Below are 24836 nucleotides of genomic sequence, written 5' to 3'. Positions count from 1 at the left end.
CCAGGCCTGCCAATGAGTCAGTCTCCCCTCATCCCCGCTCCACTTTCCCCTGGAATACTCCTCCCTTGGCTTTCTAAGAAAGCCCTTGAATTCTGCTTCTCTTTGGGGCCTGTTTTGCTCTCTTTCCGCAGCTGCAGCCTCCTTAGCCTACCACCAATGGACACTTTTCTTCCAGGTTCCATCCATGCCCTCCTCTCACACCATATACTTCTCACACCCAGGCTTCCTAGGTGTTATTCTGAACTTGTCCCTCTGTCTCCTTTGCTATCAGGTCTGATAGCTTTTATGTCCCTGTAGCTCTTGACTATATATGAGTTCTCTCCACTTATATCCCTAATCCAGGCCAGACTATTCCCATCTGTCCCTTTTCTCTCCTAGTCCTCTCTCCAGGCAACTGTGAGTCTCTTGCCAACTTCTACCTGTTCAGGACCCCACAACTGTCATTCATTCTGTATCCATGGTTGAGCCCCTCTCAAGGGCATGCACTATATTATGACATTGTGATTGCTCCTTGTAAAATGCAAATCTGACCCTGCCACCTCCTCTCATGAAACTCTTCGATCTCTTTTCCTTGCTACTGGATGAAGAAGAAGGTACACAGCAGGACCAAGACACCGTGTCCCTGGCTCATGTCCATCTCTCTCCAGCCTCATGTAGAGCCTTCATCATAGCCATGCCACAGCATCTCACTTTTGGGGGGTCACTGTTCTAGAGACGTTGCCTAAGAAGGTGCCCTGTCTCTGAAGATAGGAGCCATGTCTAAAGCTTTGGTCCACACCCAACTTTGCAAGTACTGAATCCTCAAAGCCAGTTGCTGGCTTTTAGATCAGATCACCCTTTTGGACTTTTACTTTGAATTTAGAGTCCCTCTGCATTTGCCTTTCCCTCCCTTGCCTTCCTCTGTTGCCAGTCACAGCAAGCTTGGCAGGGAAGGGGCTGTCCCAGATAGCATGTCCTTCCTTCTTTCGTCAGTTGTTTGCAGGTAGATCTGGCCTTGAGTTCCCACGTCATTTCTGATGCTGGTCTAAGCACTCCCCTCACCCTTCATGGCTAATGGATCCCAGTCAGGCCTGGAAAGGTCTCCCAAGTTCCCAGGCTTGATCATGGCCATCCCCCTGATGCTGAACAGCTGAACTCAGGGACCTACTTTCTTCTGTTCCCGCCTCTGCTCTCTGGGAACATTGCACTGGATTTGGTGAATATTGTCTCTTTTAATATTCCCTTTCATATGCGCCTGCCTTGCCCGGATTAACATATTTCATTAAGGGCTCTCTCTTCCTTTCTTCATCAAAGGATTTATGTTGCAAAATATTCTTCTTAAAAGCTAAAGAAGTGGCTGGGGAGATGGCCGTGCCTTCTGCTCTGAAGGCTGTTTGCTAAAAGGAGCCTGGGCTTTGGCCATTTTAGGAGCCACTCGCTGTAGAGGGCTCAAGGGAGGAAAGTGCCTCAAGGGGAGCACAAATCTGGTCTGCATGTCTGATCCCCCCTTGCATCATAGCTCTGAAGCCCACTCCCTGCATGGTACTACCCCAGTAACACAGAGACTCCCTGGGTCACAGCAGCAACTGACAATGTCTCAGTACCAGCTGCACCCAAGTCCCTACAGTACGACACACTAAAGCATGTTGACTTCCACCGGGGAGCCCCCCAAGCTAGCTGGCCCACCAGGCAGTCTTCTGGGCTTTGAAGGCTGTCCTCAGACAAGCCCCTCCCTGCTCCGTGCTTGGTGAACAGAGGCAAATGTGGCATCTGCATTTTTCAGTGTGTGCAGTACCATCTGATAGATTTGTGTGGACGGTGCTATTTATCATTCAGCATTCATGTATTATTACTCTACTGCCTGGGGCCGGGAAAAGACAGTGTGAACACGATGGCTTAGAAAGGGTAGGCTTGGCAATTTCCCTTGGAAAATTAGCATGATGAGCAACATGGCAGAAAACATGACAAAGGTGCAGGGCATCATGAGCAGATGGTCGAGACCCAGCTTGGGTGTGGTCTGGGGCAGGAGGCACAAGGGAGTGAGGGGGAACGTGGCATTTCTACATATGTCACCATGCTCCCTTCATCCTCATGACTTCCCTGAGAATGAAGGAATTCTGTCTCTACTTTGCAAAGAGATGTCCAAGGTTAGGGTTAAGGCTTGTGAGCTTACCTAGCATCCAAGAGGCCCCAGGTTACTCAGTCCTCAACACCACAAAACAAAACAAAAGCAATAAATCTGTTTGCAGTGTGTGGTGATACACACTCATAATCTTAGCATTTGGGAGGCCAAGGTAGGAGGATAACAAGCTTGAGGACAGCCTGATCTATACAGAGGGTTCCAGGCTTTAGGGAAAGAGCTTGTCTCAAATGTCACTCTACCTTTTAAGAAAAATGCAGGGAGATGCTCAAAAATATTTTCTAAATGCCACAAAATTCTGAAATTCTGCTCATCCTAAGTCTGTAGTTTTAGGAATGACAGTCATCTCCCTATCCCACAGGTGCAAATCATGAGATTAGATCACACACACACACACACACACACACACACACACACACACACACACACACACGTGTGCGTGCGTGCGTGTGCGCGTCCACTTTCTTCTTCCTTTGAGTCATCCTTCTGTTTCCTTGGATACAGTCTTCCACTCTCATGTAATACAGTTAACAGTAAACTGCATTTGATTGGATAGTGATTCTGGAAGTGTGTGTGTGAGTGTGCATGCATGCGGTTTGTGTTTCCACGCCAAAGGCAACATTCTGTTTCCTAATTCATTCCCTTTTTCTACTACATGACTTTTGCATGATTCTAGGGGCAGGGAAAAGACTGGCACTTGGTCCATGTGGCCCTCCACCAGACACATATATTTCAGCCTGCAAGTCCCATAGGGCTCTAAACTGCCACATAAGGTGTTTGAGTTATAGGGGGAGGGGAACTTATATTTGTCAAGGGTTCCCTCTAGCCTAATGCCAGCTGCCTCTAGAATTCTCTACAATCTTTCCCCATTAGACATTCTTCATTCTGCATCTACTTTAGAGGCAGGAAGCCATGCCATGCTCACACCTTTTGTCTTAACAACAATCTGAAGCTCTCATGGACCTATTGCCCCCAAATGCCAGGATGTGCCAGATGCTTAGTTGGGTGGACTTTTTGTCCCACTGAGGGCCACTTTCCCAGACCTCTGGATTTCTAAGTGTGCAAAGCCCCATGGGAAGGCTTCTGTGCATCTAAGCTCCAGAATTCCTCCCCTGTCCAGCCTACTACTGATGGTACTTCTGCCCTGGATAGGGCTATGCAGCCCCTCACCCTGTAATAGAGCCACAGGAGGATGAGGTAGGGAGGTTGGATGTGGATATGTTTTAAGAATAATGTTTTCCCTGGCTGCCTCTTTTTGCTTCTCCTCCCAGATGGGTGATGATCTTGGTGACCCCCACTGAGCAGTGCCCCAGGAAGTATTTCCATACATTAAAGAGATTTGTCTAGGGAGTAGGGAATAGGAAAGAGTGAAGTCAGGGAGAAGGGCAGAGTAGAAGTTACAAGGAAAATAGGAGAGGGGAGACAAGATCTCCCAGGTACCCACTACCCACCCAAGATGTGAGCTCAGATGGGGGATGGAGTGAGCATTATTGCATAGAAGTGGCGTGAGCCTCTGGGAAGCTTGTCCTCAGCTTCAGACAAGGCCTAGATGCGAGGTGGACACTCAGTCTCCTTGCCCTTCTGTCTCTTTACTAGCACCACCTGCAGGGCTGCATGTACCTCTTTGCTCTGCTACTGGATGCCAGCTTTTGGCAGGCATCCGTCCTTGGGGTAGGGTTGTGCTGTTCAAGCCTCTTGGGAGCACAGACATAATGGTTCTACCAAGTGGAAGCTCAGCTTGGGCTCTGTCCTCCCTTCCCTGCTTCAATGCACACCTGCAGCTGCAGTGCAGTGCCCATGGTTGGGGGCTGGGCCTTGCTGGCTCTGTCTTTCTGTCTTTTTGTCTTCTCTGCACGTAGTGTGTTCTGTCTTAGTCCACCAGACCTAGCTTAGTGAATCATCCACAAAGGATCTGGTGGGGGCCTTTCTTGGTGACCCTTGACAGAGCTGCAACCCTCCCTTTGCATTCAGTGTGATCCCTGGGTGTCTATCTGCAGCTAGCTGACCTGGAAGTTTCCTTTGGGTAGCAGCTTGTATCAGAGTTGATGTACCACATCTTGGGTATGCAGCAACTCCAATGCACATCAGAGACCACCTTCTCAGCTCCTTCATCACCATAGCCTGTAATGTGTGTTGCAAGTACTATGAGGAAGAGGACTGACCAATCAGGAGGCAAGGCCGTTCAGCCAAAGTGATATAGCTTGAGAGTTAAGCTAGGATTCAGTAGGTGAATTGGGGCTGGCAGGAGAAGGTCAGGAAAGGGCAGAGAAGGGCTGAGGTCTCCAGGCTGTTCCTGCCTTTTAATTTTAGTGATTTAGAGAAAGCAGGATAGGCCCTTGGTACTGGATTCCAAAGGTGCACAAGGGACCAGAGAAGTCTGTTTTCTTCTGACGCCTGCCATGGAGCCGTAATCTATCCTCTTGGCCCCTCTGCTTCCTCCTTCCCTATGCCATTCCTGCTGCTTGGCCATGGGGCCCATCCTGGACTCTGCACCTCCTGGGTACTTGGTATTTACTCTGCCCACAGTGTCTCACAGTAGTGTGGCAGCAGCATGGACCCTCTGGGGCTGCAGAGGAAGGTTCTGAAAGGGCTTTGGGAACAGCGACTCAGTGACCCAGTCCAACACATTCACCATCCCAAACCAAGACCATCCGGTGGCCCTGCAAAGCCACGGCATTCCCATATAGGCAGCCCACAGCCCTGTGTGCAGTATCTGTAAATCACTGGAGAATGTTGGCCCAAGGGTCCAGCCCTTCCTACCAGCAGGATGTCTCAGTCTGTACCTTTGCTTCTTAGGCTAGCTATTGTTCCCTCTCTTTGGAAGCCTCAGAGGTCTGTACACTGGAGGGTGCTGGTGAGTCTGCCTTAGGTTAGTGCTGCCCCATGAGAGAGGTACAGGCAGGCTGTGTACCCCAAGGGGTCATAGAAGGCAAGCCCTCACCATCTGTCCCAGCACCTACCTGATTTATTCTTGTATTCAATATCAAAGCCAGTGATGATGCTGTTTCCATCAAATCTCTGAGTCCAGCGCAGGTTCATGCTCCGGGCCTTCACCTCCCGGATCTCCAGCTCTGGGGGGTCAGGGGGTTCTGGGCAGGGGCGAAAGGGGAACAAAGGTGAGACAGTAGTGGGCAGCTTAGCTGTAGGCCTCTGGGCCCTAGGGAAGGTGGGGGGCAGGTGCCCAGAGAATGTACCTTGCACAGTGAGCTGGATCAAGCCCCGGTCTTCCCCGTAAGAGTTGATAGCATGGCAGCTGAAGAACACGGAGTCCCCACGGTCAGCTGGCTTGAGCTGAGATGTGCAGAAGCAGGAAAGGGAGGAAACAGTGAGAGCTTTCAAAGGGGACACTGCAGGGAGACTGGGAGGGAGATTCAGAGGGCCTTTATCAAGGGTTTATCTTCCCAGAAGGTTTGAGATCTGCATCTAGAGGAACTCAAGCAAGAAGGAAGGGTAATGAAAGAGGCTCTGGGTGGGGGTGTCCCCAAGGAGGCTCAGGGGTTCCAGGCAAGAAAGAGGGGCTGAGAAACCCACACAACGATGTCTGTGGTGATCAGAAAGGAGGCAGGTTGAAGTTCTAATGTAGAAATTCCTGGGTGGAGAGGAGCAATGTGTGGGATTGGTAGGTACTTTGTGAAGTGCTGGGGAGGACTCCCAGCCCCCCCATTTACCTAATGTAATGGGATCCCCTGGGCCTGGGTACCCACCTTAAGTGTGGAGACCACCTCATCGCCATTGTCCTTGGTGGCAATGGCATACCGCATGACTCGGTCTGGGTCAATGACTGTGTCACCCTTCTCCCAGCGGATGATGATGGGCCGCTCTCCCCGTGCAGTGCAGTTCAGCTCCTTGGCATGGCCCTTGATGGCGATGGTGGTGTTGGGGTGGGAAGTGATCATGGCTGGAACTGGGGAAGAGGAGACAAGGGGCTGTGATTATCCCAAGAGCAGCCTTGGGGAGGCACCTGTGAGACAGAAGCCTGCTCTTCACTCTGTCCCATCCATGCCTGGCTGTCTCAAACCCCAATTCCCCAGTGCCATCCACAAATCCTTCCTTAGATATCTTCCTCCCCCAAGCTCCGCTCTTTGCTGCCCAGATTCAGAGGGCTCCCTCCCAGGAAGGGGCACTCTGCTTGCCTATCCCTGCTAACATGCCCGGCCCCTTCCTCCTTTCCCCCTTATATTTCCAGGACCCTCCTAGCAATACCAGTTTTTGTTTTTGTTTTTGTTTTTACAAGCACAGCATAGTTACAAAAAAAAAAACCCAGTTATGTTGAAATATGGTTATGCAAATATTAAAAACACTAACAAGCAAACTTTGGATATTGTTTATCACACATCAATATGTTCTGCTCTTATTCTTTATGAAATAAGATCTGGCGGCAGGCCTTATAATTACTGTCTTATATTACCATGCTTTTGTAGCAGTGATGAGCACAAATGCTATTTTGAGAGATCTACAATAAATATGACATGACATGAAAATATCTGTGCATTTCTATGGGTGACAGTCACACACACCATTGCTGCTGTGGTTTGTGGCTTCTGTTCACAGGGAATGACTAGATCTCAGTTAGAGGTTAACATTAAAAAATGTGATTTTTCCACACTCAAACACACGGCTCCATTGAAAAAGGGGTCTTGGTGGACTCCAGGTTCAGGATCACACTCTAAAGCCAGGCTCTCTGCTTGTCAGAGCAGCTGAGGTGTGTTTAGCTCTGGCTTGTTCCACAGGAGGTCTGGGTAGGGGCATTATAAAAGACTTTCCAGCAATGCTATTAGGGCTCACCACATCCTGCCCCACCTGCTGACCCTATGGTTTCACCAAGGCAGAGCCAAGGCCCTGGATGGTCCTCGGGAGGCCTCCTCCACTCGCCTGAGCAGGGAGCCTTACCAACACCAGGGCCTCCTCTGGACTTGTGTGTCTTGACCAGAAACAGGGAGGGAGGTGAGCAGAGTCTCTGAAGTCTTGGCTCCTGCTTTCTGTCCAACTCAAACTAACCTGTGCAGCCTTTCACAGCATGAGGCACTGTGCCAGGCCTTGGGTATACATGCTGTAACACATCAGGTTCCATCCTAGATGGAGGGACTGGGAAGATAGATATATTTGTGGGCGACAGGAACATGGGAGACATCTGAGGACTGTTTCTAGGGATGTACAGAAAGGCATGTCCCACACTCACTACAAACATTCGTTAAGCCCTAGTATGCAGAGTCTGCTCACACCTGGGTTCTGCAGATCAGAGAGGAGCTCGCCTTTGACTACCATTGCTTTGTCTGCAATCGAGTGTGAAGAGACCCTTGTTTCTATCATTTCAAAACTCGATGCACTGGCACAAAGCCTTCTCAGTGGCTCCTCTTATTCCCCTGCTCCCTCCAGTGTCTTCCTGGACTGCTGTCATCTCTTGTTTTATTTTCATGGTGTGTGTGTGTGTGTGTGTGTGTGTGTGTGTGTGTCCATGCAGAGGCCAGAGACTGATGTCAGTTGTTGAACTTGGAGCTCATTGATTTGGCCAGCCAGTCTGGCCAGCTGATCATAGCGATACTCCTGTCTCTGCTTCCCCAGTGCTGGGATTACAGGCATACCACCACACTCAGCTTTTTACAAGAGTTCTGGGGACTCAAACCCAGGTCCTCTTGCTTGTGGGACAAGCACTTTACCAACCAAGTTATCTCTCCAGCCATGGCCCCTCTTCCAGTTTTAATGATTAGCCCAGACAGTGATGGCCCCAACCAACTCTTCAGGGACAGCTGGCTTTTATGACCCAAGAAGCTTTTGGAGAAAGGAAGGGTGGGCCTGGAGAGGTGCAACCTCAGATACCAACTGAAGGGTAAAAGGATGATTTGACCAGGTGCAAGAAGGTAGAGGGCAGCACCTGCTCCCTCAAGCTCCCTGAAGTCTCGCCTCACAGTCAGCTAGTCCCACGGAGGCCTACAGTGCAGGATCTGAGGAGAGGTGGGGGTGGGGAAGCCCTAGCCCCAGGCCCCCTGTACCAATGTCTCAGCACATTCCCCAGTCCCGGCTCATCAAATAATGAAGCAGATAAACTTTATAATGCACGGCATTACACCAGAATATACAATAAAATGTGAAAGACAAATAACGAGGTGTAAGTTATAATGAAGAAAAAGCCTGCAGTCAGAGACATCCAAGTATGAATTATTGACTAAGGTTTTACACTCTCAAGGATGTGCGCAGGAATATTTTTCCATCAAAGATTTGCATAATTCACTCGTATAAACCTGGGTAGAATATAGAGTGAGATTTTACATCGACAAGTCGAGCCTTGCACTGCAGATGCTTCCATGTTTTACGGGAGGGTGGGAAGGCTAGGGTTGGGGAGACCCAGCTGCTTCTACAATACCCGCAGGGAATGAGCAAGGCCTGAATCTGAGCCACTGGGTGGGTTTAAGGCCCGAGGCAGTTGGGAGAGAGGTGATCCTGTGTGTGTGTGTATGTGTGTGTGTGTGTGTGTGTGTGTGTGTGTGTACAAAAAGGAGGATGCAGGCTCAGCACGGGTCAAAGTTTGTGAAGGGAAGTAGGTGCAGAGGAAGAGATCTGGGAAAACTTCCCAGCTCTGAGCTATACTGAGAAGCTTGCTCATCTATGATCTGCCTTCCATGCAGGCCTACAGCACCCTGTGTAAAGACACCATCTATCCAGATGCAGCTTCATGCCATGACCTGCACCTTGCCAAGTGGATTCCACTCACCCTGTAGGTGGCATACCTTTGAGCAGTGCAGAACCTGTGCATCTACTTCAGGACACTTGTCTTTCCCAGAGACAGCTGAGTCTCCAGAGATCTTTGGCTTCTTAGTCCTGCATGGCAACAACATCGGGGGCTGGCTCCCCATCCTCCCATTGGCTTATAGTAAGATAAAATCCTCCCATGTTTATAGTAACAAGTGTGAGGCAAGACACACCTAGGCTCTCCTTACTGCCAATCCAGGGAAGCCACTGAAGGTAAGGAAGGAGGAGGGGAGTTTGAAGGGTTTGGGGGCCCTGAGACCTGGCTCTCGTCACTACAAGTTTTTCAGGCTTCCACCACATTTAAGTTAACTTCCCTGTGTCCCACAGAACGCCCCCCCACCTTCCAGGCACCCATGTCCTGCTCATTCTCTAAGGGAAACATTAGCTAGACCCATGTACACCAAATTCCTTCCTTAAAATGTTCCTGGCAGACAGAATCAGAGCGCCCAGATACAGACCCGTGCTGCTAAGTCTATATCCAGCAGCCACAGGCATTGCTGAGCATATGAAACAAGATGGAGCTGATTGAGAGGCACTATAAATGTAAAACAGACACCAGGCTTCAGAAATGTAAAAAGAAGAGAAATGTAAAATATCTCACTTACATTTTTATATTGATGATGTATGTTGATACTCTAGATAGACTGAGTTAAATGAATGATAGGATTACAACCCGTAATACTCTGCACAAGGGGAGGAACTTAGACTGTTAAGGGAAATGATTTTCCCAAGGCTATTCTGCTAGCAGAAGTGCACCTGAAAAGAGGGGGCAAACTGAACACAGTGGGTTATACCTATAGTCCCAGCTGTGGAGGGTGCTGAGGCAGGAGGATTGTTTGAGACGGCTTGAGTAACAGCATAGTGAGGGCTGTGAAGGAGGAGGAGGATGTGGACAAGAAGGTGGAGGAGAAAGAGGAGCAAAGAAGACAGAAGGAAATGGAGAAGGGAGTGAGGGAGGGAGGAAAGGAGAGAAAGCCAAAATGCCAAGTTCAAGTTCCTCTTGAAATTCTGTCTTGTTCTGAGTTCTCATTGGGCAGACAGCATTAGCTGGGTGGGGGAAGGGGCAGGGCTGAGGCCAACTTCACCCATACTGGAAACCCACAGGAGTGAGGAGACCTCTTGAAAGGGCAGAAAGGCAGCCAGCCACCTGCTTGACCCAAGAGGAACATCCTTGTAGCTTGGCTGCTGTGGGAGTAGGTGAGAGCCCTGGGCTGGAGGCAGATAGCTAGGGCTGATACAGAGAAGGGTTGGTGAAGCTGGACTCTGGGCTCTGGGCTCTGAGGCAGTCTTTTGCTCAGGAAAAAGGGGAAGACAGTCTTGAACAATAGCTCACTGTTTGGAGAAGGCACTTGAGACATTGTCTCCTGGCGTATGAATCTCCAACCCCTCTTGGGTCCTTGCTGGCAGTCTACTTGCCAGCTAGCAAGCCATAATAGAGAACTCTCTATTCTCTCCCCCAGGCTCTGTCTCATCCTTTAAAGGTCAGGTTGTCCTCCTGTTCCCAAATGGGGCCATGGACAGCCAGGTTTAATGAGGCAACACGATCTTTAAAGCCACTGTAGAGGGCATCGGGTCAGCAGATGTTGGCCCTGTTTGCTCTCCTTGTCTGTCTTCCTCCCACTTGCCTCTTGTGCTGGACCAAAAAGTTTCCCTGATTTATCAAATGCATCCTCTAGTAGGAGACTTCCTAGGTTTAAAATGACCTCCATGTGAAGACATCTGCAGGGGAATGGATTTGGACTCACAGTACACGCAAACACACACACACAGGTGGGAGGCAACAAAAGAACTCTAAAACATATCCCAAGGGGCATTCATTAATGGTCTTACTCCTGTACACCCACATGTGAGCCGGTGGCGTTTCCTCTGTATGCCAAGGCCTTGGTGTGATTGCTTAGTCCAGAGAACCATGAGGTAATATTACTACACACACACGCACACAAACACACACTCCCATGGTGCTCTGTGGTGGTAAGCTTGCCATGTGGCAGCATATTTGCTTTTCCTGAGTGACCTCCTTAGAGATCTGCCCATTTCTGCCTCCCAGGTGCTGGGAAGAAGGGTCTTGAGTTCTCAGACTTTGCATTATGGACTGAACTTTGCCTTGTTTCCTGCCTTTCCCAGGTCTCACTTCCTAAGCGGGATGGATCTATTCCTTGAGTTTATGAAGCATGGCGTTATGTTTTGAGGAGCACCATATTCCTTGCTTCAGAGGAGGATAGGTCGGGATCTATCACCCCTACCATTATGGGAACTCAGAGTGGTTAAGACTGCATGGAGTCATACTATGCTGATCCTCAAGGAGGAAATAAAGCCTCTGATAATTTACTGGGCCCCTTCAATTAGTGTTAGCCTAGATATCTTCTTCCTGGTTGCACCCACACACACCTCTGGATGAGTTTTGGGAAAAGTCCAGAAGAAGGCAGAAAATAGTAGGTGCATGAGGTATGTGGGGGCCAAAGGCCAGTCCTTATAGGCTGGGGCAGGGACAACAAGGCAGGCTCCCTCTGTATGTGTCTGGCTCCCTCCCTCTCCTCTTTGGTGATGGGAACTCAGCTGCTATTTCTGACAGTCCTCAAGCCACTGGGGAGGGAAGCATCAGCTGAATACCCAATGGAGAAGCACTGCCCTGTGGGAAGACCGGGCAGAAACTGATGATGATGGGTCAGTTGTCGGAGGCTGTGGGGCTTACAGTGAGGCTCTTAAACTGTGATTTGACTGAGGCTTTACTATGCACCAGGCACTAGGAATGAAGATATTGAATTCTTACAGATGGGGAAACTGAAATTTGGGGAAGCAAATAGCTTACAGTCACACAGCCAGTAACTGGCAGTCAAGAGTCCGGCTCAGAACTTTTGGGTAACTTGCTGGCCCTGTGACACTGGACAGAGGAAGAGAATGGAGGAGGGTTGGGGACAGGCAGAAATATGTGCCTGATACTAGTATGCCAGCTCTGTGGTGAAGGCTCACTTGGGGAAAGCAGATTGGTCTTGAAATTGGGGACTAAAGATGACAAGTCTGCTCTCCCAGATGGGAGAGGCCAGTGCATTCCCAGGATGTTTTCATGCCTGTTGACACTTGAGAACTATTATGAAGCTTAGTAACTCAGCATGGGCCATGTAGCTCAGCTGGTTGAGCCTAGCTTGAGTAAAGCCCTGTGTTCAATCCCCAGCGCTGTCTAACCTGGGCATAGTGGCACAGGAGGCAGGAAGATCAGGGCCACCTTCAGCTGGATAGTGACTCTGAGCTATATGAGACACTGTCTCAACCACAAACCCCAGAAAGCAAGACCAATAAGCCCGCCATGGTGTGGACCTAGCCCTTAGAGGTTGTGACTTAATGGATCTAAGTGAGGCCACTCTCGGGCTGGCTGTTTGGTTTTTCCCTTGCCTCAGGCAGGAAGTCCCCAAAGCCACCAAAACTGGAAGGGTGACAACAAAGTCAGTGTTCACTACCACAAAGGGAGGGCTTTGGCTTTTTCAGGAAGTCTTTTCTGAAAATGCAACTGCAATCTCTCCAGCGGTCTCCCAGGTCTTTCTGTGGAAAAGGACATCTTAGAGAGATGAGACGGGCTTCCAGAAGTCCTCCTCTTTGCCCTCAGGTAGACTTGGCTCTCAGAGACAGCACGTGCCCTGGAGCACAGCTCCTAGCTCTGTATACCATCCTGTCAGGGGAGAAAGTACTCCTCTCTCTCTGGGGACTCTCAGAGCCTTTTGTTTTCAAAAGGATTACAAGGTGAGGGAGACTCCTTCCCCTCAAACCCAGTCTTTTCTCCTCCCTCACTGCAAAGCCCGCATCCCCTTCCATGTTAACAAGCTCCCTGACAAGAACAGGACCTGCTTGGCAGTCTGAGATAAGCCACCACAAAGGGGCATCGTTGGCACGCTGGGAGGTGGGAGCAGTTTCCACTCAGCCACTCAGCTAGCCTCAGTGGCAGCCCAGCTCTGCAAGCTTCCCCTGGGACAGCTTTGGAGGGGAGGGGTGCCTTCTGGTGCCTGCTTTGTTTCCCGTTCTTAAAGAGCCAGGCCATGGCTTTGTTAATTTGATTGCACCCGCTCCCGCTTCTTGATTAGGCAAGCTCCACCTGAAGTGTGAGATTAGTTCAAATTGTGTGGCAGCAACCAGCCTGGCCTTGGTGAACAGGCAGGGAGGAGTCTGGGGAGCTGCAAGCCCCCAAGACTCCAGCTGTCCACGGCCTAAGGATGCAGGCATTAGGACTTAGGCAGGAAGAGTGTGTGTATATGCAAAGGATGCTGAACTCTGGGTCACTGAGGAGGGTGGGACCTTGCAGTCTCTGGGTCACTGAGGAGGGTGGGACCTTGCAGTCAAACTGCAGGCCTGTCTCTGCTGCATGGAGCTGCCACCCTCAGTCCCACCAGACCTTCCTCTGTCCAGCTATAAAATGGGGCAGTCATTTCTTCCCTTGGCTGTGGGCCAGGGTGTGCAAGAGCAGAAGTGGGGTGGGGGATGGGGACCCATTTTCCCCCACTGAGTGTGCTGGGAAAGAGATAGTAGTAATAATAGCCAACATTTATTGAATGCTTATTATGTGCATGCTCCGTGGTTAATGCTTTCCACGAATTAGCTCATTAAACCCCTCCCCGACACAGCCTAGGAGGCTTGAGGAGGGTAGCAGTGATGGTTCAGGGTGGCTTGGAACTGACAGAACCCTTTTAGAAACATGAACATTTTTCTTTGGCCACTAAGAGAAGGTGTTCTGGGTCATTGCTGAGAATACTCCAGAGCTGACGTTGCAAGCTTTTCCTGGCAAGGGCCAAGTGGCTAGTACTCTAGGCTTTGTGGGTCATTGCAGTGTCAAAGAAGCCACAGAAAACAAATAGGGAATGAACAAGGCCTGTTACTGGCTATGCAGGTGCTGGCAAGATTTGATCCTGGCTAGATTTGAGGCTTAGCTTGCTGACCCCTGTGGTTGAGTTGTAAGCTTGAGGCTCTTGACTATGAGGGTGGGTTGGCTAGGAGACTGCTCATATTCAGGCCAAGATGGTTCATTGTGGGGTTCCAAGAAGGTTCCTGAAGTCCACTAGCTGTGGGCAAAGTTGTTTCTAATCAAAGTGTGAGATGGTCATACTGGAGTTGGTGCTAGGAAAGGACACATAGAGAAGACGACAGGACCCCACAGGGAAAAGCCATGTGGTGACAGGGGCAGAATCTAGAGTGATGTTCCTGCAACTCAAGGATCCCAAGACTTGCTGCTGTCCCCAAAGAAGCAAGGATGCTTCCTTAGGTGGCCTCAGGAAAGCAAGCACAGGTCTAGTGATACCCTGTGTCAGACTCTGTGGACGGTGAAAGAGTGAGTCTGTGGTGTTTTGAGGAACTTGGTGGCACTTTTTTGTAGCAGCCAGGGGAAACAGGCAGGGTTCAGAAAGCAGCAAACTTAGGGAATTCTGTACTAGGTCCATAAGTTTTGTTTTCTGGGTCAAGAAGATAACCTGTCATAGAGAATTGAGTCTCTGAGGTCACAAAGGCTGTATCCCTCAGCTCTATATAGACATCTCACCCAGTGGGTATCAGGCTAACCTGTCACCTCTACTTTGCCATAGCACCCATGCTACCCCTTCATCCAGATCATCTTTGTGGGTGACACTGCCACTCCTTCTCTTCAGCCTCAGGCTCTTGACTTGATTCACAAAGGCTTGGCACTGTTCCTTCAAAGTGAAATCCTCCTTCCTCTCCGGTCCCTGCTCAGGGCCCTAATGCCATTCCTCCCCTCTAGGACATCATGCCCACACTTCAGCATTACTTTCCACCTCTCAGTCCCTAGCTGCCACCTTCTGCTCAGGTGCTCTCCTCACCATGAAGGCTTGTCTCCCAGTGCCTTCACCTGGCTGCCAGTCTCCCTGATGCCTCCTTTATCCTTCTGCTTGTTCCTCAAGGCTCTACCCCTACACTACCTCTCCTGGAAGCTCCAACTGCTCCTGCTGATGCATTCCAGGCTCCTCCATCTCTGACCTGACTGATGGCATGACCACCTTGTGGCCCACACTTTTGACTCTTCTACTGTTGTTTTCTTTTTTATTTTATGTGCATTGGTGTTTTGATTAGATGTATATCTGTGTGAGGGTGTCAGGTCCTCAAGAAATGGAGCTACAGACAGTTGTGAGCTACTACGTGGGTGCTGAGAATTGAACCTCAGTCCTCTGGAAGAACAACCAGTGGAGTCATCTCTCCAGCCCCTTGCTGTTGTTTTCTAACCATCCTATAATGTCTACAGTATGGGATGGAGACAGCTTCACCTTTTCATCTTGGAGGTTTGGGTACAGTCAGAGTATCTCTATGGGGTTCATGTGTTGAAACTTAAATTCCCAGGGTGAGTGTCAGGAGGGTGGGGGGACTTGATTTTGACTGTGACATTTATAGGTGAACCCTTGGGTGGTCCTGCATAGATCACCAGGGTAAGTAGGGTCACTGATTGAAATCTGGTGGAGTTTTAAGCAGATGAAGGGACATACACAAATGCATATGTTTGACATGCTCTCTGTTTCTCACATGCCATACCTCTAGGTTCGTGAGCTCAAATAAGTTCCTTTTCTTTAAGAGTTAGCCAGCCTGTGTATCACATTGTCAGCAACAGAAAGCAGGCAGACACATAGACCTCGATACCATGTTGGATGATGGACTGCTCAGTGAGTGCATGCCTGTGGCTTGCCTGTTGTTAACAGTGCATTCACTCCGAGTGGCTTTTGTCATGACTGGGCTCCCTACCTGGGACAAAGGTTGTTGGTGCTATTCAGCTGTTTGCCTACCTTTCTGCATCTCCTTACCTACCACATAGAGCCCTGTGTGCAGCGTGCCTGGATCCTGACTCTCATCTGAGCTATCCAGAGTAACCCCTTGGAGCTGGGAGCCATTTGGAAAGTCTTCAGCATGGTCATAGGAACTTCGGGGACAGGGGAGTGAAAATATGTCACCTGTCCTCACCTCTGAGGAGTGAGTGGCCCAGGTGAGGCACCTGGAGATAAACAGGGAGTGGAGGTTGAATGAGCAGGACAATATCTCTCCTTTTCAGTAACACCTCCCCAGTCTGCAAAGACCTGGTTTCCGAAGGTGACAAAGGAGTGGGTCTGGGACAGAAGCTGTTCTTTCCACCAGGTCCCCTAGGGGGCGAGGTCTGGGGATGTGACATAGATTGCTCCTGTTCCAGTGACCCTATTGGTCTCATGAGGTCAGTCAGCTGTCCTACATTTTGTTGGTTGAGTGATATTTTATTTTCCTTGCCCTCCCTGGAACATCCAGACTATGGCTTCAGGTCTCTATGGGAGAGTTCATTCATGTTTAGGGGTGAGAGAAAGTGAATGGGGTGATGTCCTGAGTCTCAGTTTACCCAGGGGAGGCCTTCTGGCCAGGCCCTTTCTGATCTCTGAGTGCTTCTTTTATCTTCCCAGGGTCTTTGGAGGCTGCAGACTCCTGGGAGCCTTGCTAACTCCCTGCTCATCTGTAAAGAAGGCCTGGGTGAAAGGAAGCTACAGCCTGTTCTTGCTTCTGCTTGACGAAGCGTGAGACACTGTGTTGGTTCTTACTATGAAGTCTGGAAATCAATAAGGTCAGAGAGGCCACTGGCTAATCATCACCATGGAAATCATCACTCCCTCCCTCTCTCACCAACATCCAGGGCTTTCTCTACTCTTGCCTACAGAGGAGACTCCCTGGTTTGGCACAGGCCATTCCAACACTGGGTAGCAAGGCTGAGCAATGGCCATCTAAAAGAAGAAAGAGCCAACAACAGCCTCCAAATTTCACAACTTTATAAGTGGGGGTGTTGCCCCTGAGTTCTGTCCATCACTCAGTTTTCTGCCTCTTCTTCCCACTGCTTGCAGATCCAGTAGAGGGTCTGCCCTGTTCCCTCAGCTTCTCAGGCGCTCATAGGGCCAAGGGGAAAGTCTGGGAGGCCACCAGTGTGAGGCAGGAAGAAGTAACAACATGCTGGGACATTACTGGGTAAGCCACAGCCTTGTAGAAATACACAGGTTGATAGAAATGGGTTAATAATTAAGATAGAGCTAGCCAATAAGAAGCCCTAGCCATTGGCCAACAGCTTTAAAATTAATATAGTGTCTGTGTGTTTATTTGGGGCCCAAGCAGCAGCAGGATCAGGCTAGCGGGACAAGATCTCCTGCAACACCAGTGATGCCAGGTTGATCATACCTGCAAGCAGCGGCCTGTCCATTTCCAGCACTTGGTGCCCGAGTACCAGAGTGGGTACAGGTCTTGTCTGTGCTATGTGCCAGGGTTGCAATTCATATACAGGGAAGACAGATGAGCTCTGGGCCTCAGGTAGCTCAGAGATAGTGAAGAGCCAGACCCCATCACCATGAAATACACAGGAGAACCCTAGGGCCACTCTGTTCCTAGACATCTCTGCCTCAGTTTACCACCTGTTTCCAGAGGGGCATTATGCATGTGACATCCCAATCTGTGTGTTCTGGCATCATTTACATGAGCTGCAAATGGTTTATTCATGTCAAGGGCCCAAGCAAGGGAGGAAAAGCTTCAAAAAAAGAGGCACTGGGAGATTGGAAAGATGGCTCAAGGGTTAAGAGCACTAGCTGATCTTTCAGAGGTCCAGATTCAATATCTAGCACCACATCATGGGTCACCATTATCTGTAACTCCAGTGGATACAACATCCTCTTCTGACCACACGAGTGATGCACAGGACATATATGCAGGTACAATATCCATACCCATAAAATAAAATAAAAGCATTGGGCAGCTTAAAGGCAGGCATAGGGCATTTGAGTCTGTACCAGGACTATGGTCGGGGCAGGTGTGGTCTCCGGATGACCATTTCCTTTGGTTCATTGATTCCTATCTCTGTGGGAGAGGCAGTAGTCCCATTACCAGGTCTTAGGAGACACCCCTTCTGTATGATAAAAGTTGTTTTCGCTGGGCAAGTTAAACAGGGATTATCTTGGATCCCCTAGAGTTGACTGCGCTTCCTAAGGTTTTGCATCTTGACCTCAGTGCCAGTGGTCAGCTATGGCAGATTAGCCAATCTGCTGCAGCTCAAGGGCTTCCTTGGGTCTTGCTAGCTCTTTCCACCCACCTACCTCCTTTAGGGTCCGATTCCTTCCACCTGCCTTCCTGTGATGCAGGTGTGTGGGAGCTGAGGGCCCTTGGAGTTCACTCTAATTGGCCTGACATTTTGCTAAACAAACAAATCAAAACTCAAACCAAACAAAGAGCCCTTCTGGGTTTAATTGGCCATGGGCTTTGTCTGTGGCTGAGTTACTGGAGCCTTCAGATAGGTGGAGGGAAACCTAGGGCAGAAAGAACATTGTCTAATAAAGATGGGGGACAGCAGAGTCCTTGGGGGAGGGGCTGCCATGTGATGGTGGCATCAAAACACAGCTAGCCCTCTCCACCCCCAATGAAGGACCGTGGCTTTGTGCCTGCCTCTCACTGAAGAATTCTCTTTGAAGATGGTTTCTTTTCCTCTGTGTGCCAGGTGGAGCAGGAATTGCCTCCTTCTCCTCCTTTTGGTCATATTATTTTTTTTTTCTCTCTCTCTAATTTAAAAGGGAGATTAAAGGTAGCCCTGTGGACGTGGTATTTTCTTTTGCTAATTACATTTATTGTCAATCAAGTCCTGGGAGGCAACAGCCTGGCACTCTGAGAAGCTCCACAGGCTGCTGGAAACACAGCTTTCTGGGCTAGAAGTGGCAAGGCTCAGCTAAGGGCTGGATTTTCTAGTTTGAGTGAATTCTTACTTCATGGGTGAGGAAACCATGGCCCAGGAGATGGAAGGAGTGGCTGATGGTCTAGGCTGTGGACACAGCTGTGTGACCCAGTGACATTGGCCCACTATCTCAGGTTTTGTGGAAAGGAACCATCACCAATTCTCCCAGAAAGGATGTGAGAAGAGGATCAGAAAGTGCACACGTGAAAGGGTGGGACTAGGCTCAGTGACTCAAGAGCTTATCCAAGACAAGTGGAGGCCACTCAGGAATTGCCTTTGAGGATGTCCAAGGGCTTGGCCAAGCCCCCAAACTCTTAGCATTCTGCCTAGGAAGATGGTTAGCTTACAGAGGAGGACACCAGGCTCACAGAGGTCGCTGTCCACCATCTCATAGCTCTCAAGTAGCAGACTGGGATTTGAACTCAGGGATGTCTATTCTACTCTCCTGGTCATGGAGCACCTACCACCTATCAGTACTGTCAGGGCAGTAATGTGCACATCCTCTTAGCAAGGCCCAGCCAAAAGGTCTGGTGTGCCTTGGAAGACTCTTTAGGATACACTGTACTCTCTGATACATTTTCTTTCTTCTGCTTGGGGACAGAGGGCACAAGGTCAAGTAGCCCTCTGAAAGCTTAGATCTGATACTATTCAGCTGAATCAAGCCAAATATCCTGAAAGTGGGAGACACCAAGGCAAGCCTTGGAATGGTCTTCGGGTGGCTGCCTCAACAAGTGGGTCAGGGAGGGTGCTGGTGACATTGGGGCATTTAGAATGGACTAAGAGGTGGCTGGGATTTCTCTAGCTATTTCAATGGGTAAACTCTCTCTCTCTCTCTCTCTCTCTCTCTCTCTCTCTCTCTCTCTCTCTCTCTCTCTCTCTCTGTGTGTGTGTGTGTGTGTGTGTGTGTGTGAGCATGTACATAGACTGTGAAGGTTCTACCTCCTTTTTCCTTTTCAACAGTGATTAGAGGAGGGGAGAAGAAAGTCAGAGTAGGTAGAATACAAATACAAGAAGGAGGAGAGACAGTGTCTTGAGTGGTTATTTATGGGTAACCTGGAACATCATACTGGTGTGGGAACAGTGAAGAATTGGAGTTCCAGAGAAGATGGAGTACATGGACACTCCACCCCAACTGTGTCACAGCAGGGTCTTCCAATAGCAGGGTACTTTATGGTATTTGTGCTGCTGTATGGAGGTAATCAGACCCTGATGAAGACCAGCATATGTCTATCCCTGAGCCCCAAACATCCCTGGCTCTGTCTGCCCCTTCCGTCCACCAGCATGGCTGGGGTGGACTGATGGGGAGACTCCGGTCAGAATGGAGAGGAGGGTAGCATATGAGTGTGAAATGGCATGAAGAACTAGTGTCTAAGAGGGGACATGTGAATGTGAGCACAGCAAAGGGTCCTTCTGTGAAGTGCTGAGCCATGGTGTGTGAAAGGGACAGGGGACAGGGACAGAGGGCCTGGAGCAGAGGGAATGGGAAAATGTGACCCGGCTTTGCTGGAGTGAGGGGATGGCTGGAAGACAGCCTATATTAGGACAAGGGGAGGGAGGGAAACAGCCACATTCTGCCCTGGCCTAAGAGTGAAATCCCATCATTTCCTGGGAGGGTTGACATCCCTGCACAGTCAACACAGAATTTTACAGTCCCTAGAAAAGTGTGGTGACTCATCTCAAGTCCAACCTGGCATGAGCCAGGACTCCTCCCACACTCTCTATCTTCCAAGGACTGTGGCCTTTGCTGCTCTGTCCCCTATGGAAATCCACATGCCCCAGAGCAGCAGCCTCGCAGGCACAGTGGAGTCCAGTGCTGTGGAGAGAATGTCAGTGATGGACCGGCAAGGACAAGTCCAGGGGAGCTGCTCTTCCCCTTGTGTTTCTCCCTGGCTGAGGGATGTAGATTGATTGCCTGGCTTTATTAAGGACAAAGTGCTTTTTGACGGTGGGAGGGAGGCTGCTCCTAGCATGGAGATTCCACTGGGGGCAGGGCGGGGGAGCTCCCTCAGCATCGATCTCCTGGCAGGGCTTCCCTGTCTGGGTTAAGGCTCAGAATTGCTCACAGAGGGAACTCTCGGGAGGTGCAGGGTGGACTGCACATAGGTCCTGTAGGTCTCTGGTCTCACTTGTGCCCAGTCAGGGCCACACTGGCTGCCAGACGTACATGAAGGGCTGGACACAGACTAAACTCTGGGGCATTATATTATCTTTGTGGATAGGGAAAATGTGGTTTAAGGAGGACATATATGCCTAACAGAGTTCCATAGTAGTGACATCACAGCCCCCATAGTCACATTTGGCTGTTGGACACCAAAACTTAAGTTGTCATCTCCATTGTTCAAAGTCCATTTCCTGACCCAGGACCACAGGAACACTTGCCCTGTGGTTCTTTGGGGACCCATGACAAAGGGTCCTAAGCCCATGTAGGAATAAGGCTTACCCAGCAGGAATGACTGCTGTGGTTCTTAACAGAATCCAGAGAGTTGACAAACAGTGGCCATCAAGGTGGCTCTCACTAGGGAATTCAGAAGCCATTCTCTGATTAGTTAGAGTTAGGGAGTTGTGTTGCCCCTAAGCACTTCCACTTACCCTCAGTTTCTGTATTGTTCAAAACACTTTTATAAGGTTTGTAAGTTGGAAGTGAACATTTAGAGTAAGATGAAAGACTAGAGCACGGGAGACGAATTGCTCTTTCCTAGGTCACACAGATAATTAGCAAGACTGGGACTAGGAACCAGTTTTCCAATTGACATGGTGGATATGGTAACTTCCTTTTGAATCTGTAAACACTCTGTACACAGCTGAGTATGTACTAAGTAGCAGAAAGAGGCTGTTTGATTTAGTTATTGAGACTGGCCTTGGTGAGCCTTGGCAGGGCTTGAGTGGGGGCAGTACTCACTTTTGACAGTAAGGAACATGGCCTTGCTGATGTCGGTGCCCACACCGTTGCTGGCCTGGCAGAGGTAGTAGCCGATGTCCTCTTCCAGGACGTGGCGTATCAGCAGGGAGCTGTTGGGCAGGATCTGGATGCGGCCAGTGAGGGGTACTGGGTGATATTGCTGGGGGTTCCCGCTCCCTGGAAGAAGGCAGCAGTTGGGTGAGGGTGTTGGGACTGGGTGTGACCTAATACCTTAGGAAAGGCCTGTAAAGCTCTCTTGTCCATCTGGGAACGTTTCATAGCAGAGTTACAACATCCCATAGTACTGACACCACACAGTTCCTACTGCACAACTTGAAATCCTCTCTGGCCTGTCCTGTCTCTGAAGCACAGGAACGGTTGAAGCAGTACCTCAGGCAGAGCCCACCTGGTCATTGAACTTGCTGGGATGAATTCATGGAACAGTAAGAAAAAGCCATATTTGGTCAACTTGGCGATAGGCCAGGAGATTGAGTTCTCATATGACAGTTGCCTGGTTCCTCTCCAATCACAACATTAGTCATGGACAGTCTATCATGTGGTGTGTAGTCAGATATCAACTGTATCCTTGTGATGAGGATGGGCTGTGTGGGGACCAAGGTCTCAGACCAGATAGGACCAAAAGGTGGGTGGGGCAGGGTGGGAAAGCAAAATGAATTAGCTTTAGGGTTGCAGGTCAAGCGGTAGGGACAAGAGGAGCTTTGGGGGCTGTGGAGGGAGCTCAGTGGTGGAGGGCTTGCTTGTCATGCACGGGACCCTTCATTTGATGCTTAGCATCACAAACAGCAAAGCAGGAAATTTGAATTCAGCATCATGTTGTATCTCAGCCTGGTGTGGCTGAGAATGGTTCTATATCATCAGATGTAGGGGTTCCCTAAGCTCAGGGTTCACTACTGCTCTCAGGGCAGGGGGTTGCATGTAAGAACAATCCCAGGCCCATCCGAGCATCCTCCTGTCCTCCCCTGCTCCTCTCACAGATACCATCTAGCTTACCTTTGGCATGCTTCCACATGACCTTGGGTGGCGGATAGCCATCTACTGAGCAGTTGAGCACACCAGCTTTGCCATAGATGCCATCCTGGTTGTTGGGCTGTACCACAAATCGAGGGGGCACTGTGGAAGAAGGGAAGCAGGGAGAAAAAGAGGCTGTCAGTCTGCTGGGTCCCCTAAGTTAGGGGGTCTCTCCCTTCTTGGATCATTACAATGTTGGGAGTCTGTGGAGTCAAGGAAAAAAAAAAAAGATTGAGAGCTCTTGTAAGTACTGCAGTGGGAGCTCTGAGTCCTGAGTCCCAAACCTGCCTGTGCCATGGCTGACCAGGTAAGGATGCTCTCCACTCCAGGCCTGAAAGGAAGAGGCTTGGGTCTCTGTCTGTAAAAACCCAGCCAGAACCAACTTATCAAGAGCCAGTAATTCCAACTGGAACTCTAGAAAGATGCTTTTGTCCCCCACCCCTTCCAGAGGCTGGCCTGACCCGCTCACCACGCACGATGAGCTGGCGCTCCCTGCTCACGGTGGCTGCTGCGTTGCTGGCAATGCAAGTGTAGTTGCCATTGTGCTTGAGGGAGACGCTGGAGATCTGCAGGGAGCTCATGAATTCCTTGCTCTCAATGGTCACACCCGAGCCTGAGATGATCACCTGTCCATCCTTTCTCCAAGTGATTCGAATGGGCATGTCCCCTGAGGACACCACACAGGGGATGTAGAGCAGCTGGCCGATGGAGGCAGGCGGGAACTCAAAGGGCTGGATCAGGGGGGGCACTGCAGGGACAAGAGGAAGCTATGGTCAAGTGCTACTCACCCACCCTGGTCATCTGTCCTACCTGGTATGGGTGGTGGGTCTGGCTTGCACTGACCCTGAGGCAGGCCCCCAGGTCTCTGGAACTTTTTTTCTCTTCTGAATGCAGCATCTCCTGGGCATATCCTGGTGCCCTGGCTCTTGCCCACCTGCATACCCAGGCCAGGGCTCCAGGTCTCTGACTTAACCTGCCCAACTCTCAGATTGGTCCTTGAATTTGACTCATGTGCTTCCTGACTCACTGCTTAGCATGTGTATAATTTCTCATCTTGGCATCCATCTCCCAGCCTCTTGGAGGCCTGGGCTAGGTAGAGATGAGGTATACTGGGAGGGGTGAGGATGGCCCGTGCAGATTGTCCTCCTTCCGTTTCCATGACTACTTGCCTAGACAGGTGCCTCCAAAACAGCTCTTCTTATCAGCTTGCCCCTCCTCATGGCCATCAGCATGTATAAACTTTACATATGCATAGGTGTCTCACTGAATCCTTCTACCAGCCATGGACCTGGAGCTTGATGGTCCCATTTTACAGAGTTTCAGAAGAGTGGTAACTGAGATAGGTTATGTGAGGTAACTTGAAATCTGATCTATCTGCTCCCCAAATCAAGGTTCTTTTCATTAAGTGGCATAGCTACCTCTTGAGGAAAAACCACTAATGTCTATAGACTCCTTGGGTAGAACTCTCTGCACCCAGCTGCCCTCATTTGGGCCCCTGGCGTGGGGGTGGGGTCCTGTCTGCAGCCTGAGTCACTGTGAGATGGATCCTACTCTCTCAGCACTGGCGGGAACATCAGCCATTATCTTTATGATAACTCAATTAGGCAGCAGCAACTTCCCCAGCTCATGGGGGGGAGAGAAGAGTGAAGGAGACAGACAATTAGCTTAACAAGGATGAGCACGAGTAGATGAGGGCTCCTTTCTGCAGTCGAATAATTAAATTACAAGGCTGCCCATGGTCTCCAGCTATCTCCCAGGCTCCAGCCCACCCTTCTTTGGAAGCCAGTGATGCTATTCCATCACAGACCTACCCAGAGCCACAGCCACAGCAGTGTGCCCAGGCAGGCCTTGCAGACACACAGACTTCCAGATGTGTACATAGTTCCTCTGGATCCTTGTTGGGGTGGGCTAGTGTGGTGGTATTTCTTGACTAAGAACTGCTGGTCTGGAAGACATGACACTTAGGAATGGTACTGCTTCCATGACTCCTATCAGGGGCCTTAGCTGGCCTTCCAATGCCACCCTACCTTGCCCTCCACTCCAGCTTGGGGAGGGGTGTCTATGATCATGTGTTTCTGTGCCTGAGCCTTGCTTGGGGAGCATGCCTGGCACTCCCTCATCCACTGCTAGGAGCTCCCTATCCACTAGCCAGCTTCCACCCCTCTGATTCCAGACCTGCCTTGGCTTTGGTCAGGTCCTAGACCCCAGAAAGATATCCTACAGTTCTGGTCATTGGTCAGATAACACATTTCTGTTATTGGCTGTGGTGGGACAGTGTTCCTGGTCCTGAGGGAGGCTGGCTGGACCATAGGCATCTGTATATAGAGTTCTCTGAAACTTAGGCT

General features: G+C 50.0%; 1 protein-coding gene across 1 annotated transcript in view; it reads right to left on the bottom strand.

Annotated features, from left to right (window-relative positions):
• The window catches only part of Dscaml1 (DS cell adhesion molecule like 1), a 315656-nt gene that overhangs the window by 39524 nt on the left and 251296 nt on the right, over nucleotides 1-24836 (bottom strand). The window contains exons 9-14 of the mRNA XM_051197313.1: nucleotides 22961-23239; nucleotides 22474-22593; nucleotides 21463-21639; nucleotides 5824-6023; nucleotides 5314-5410; nucleotides 5080-5208 (exon numbers count right to left, since the gene is read on the bottom strand). Coding sequence (XP_051053270.1) covers nucleotides 5080-5208; nucleotides 5314-5410; nucleotides 5824-6023; nucleotides 21463-21639; nucleotides 22474-22593; nucleotides 22961-23239 — 1002 coding nt within the window. The remainder of the gene's footprint in view (nucleotides 1-5079; nucleotides 5209-5313; nucleotides 5411-5823; nucleotides 6024-21462; nucleotides 21640-22473; nucleotides 22594-22960; nucleotides 23240-24836) is intronic.

Source organism: Phodopus roborovskii, unplaced genomic scaffold (assembly GCF_943737965.1).
Source record: "Phodopus roborovskii unplaced genomic scaffold, PHOROB, whole genome shotgun sequence".
Classification (NCBI taxonomy): domain Eukaryota; kingdom Metazoa; phylum Chordata; class Mammalia; order Rodentia; family Cricetidae; genus Phodopus; species Phodopus roborovskii.
This window is presented reverse-complemented; position numbering and strand designations above follow the sequence as displayed.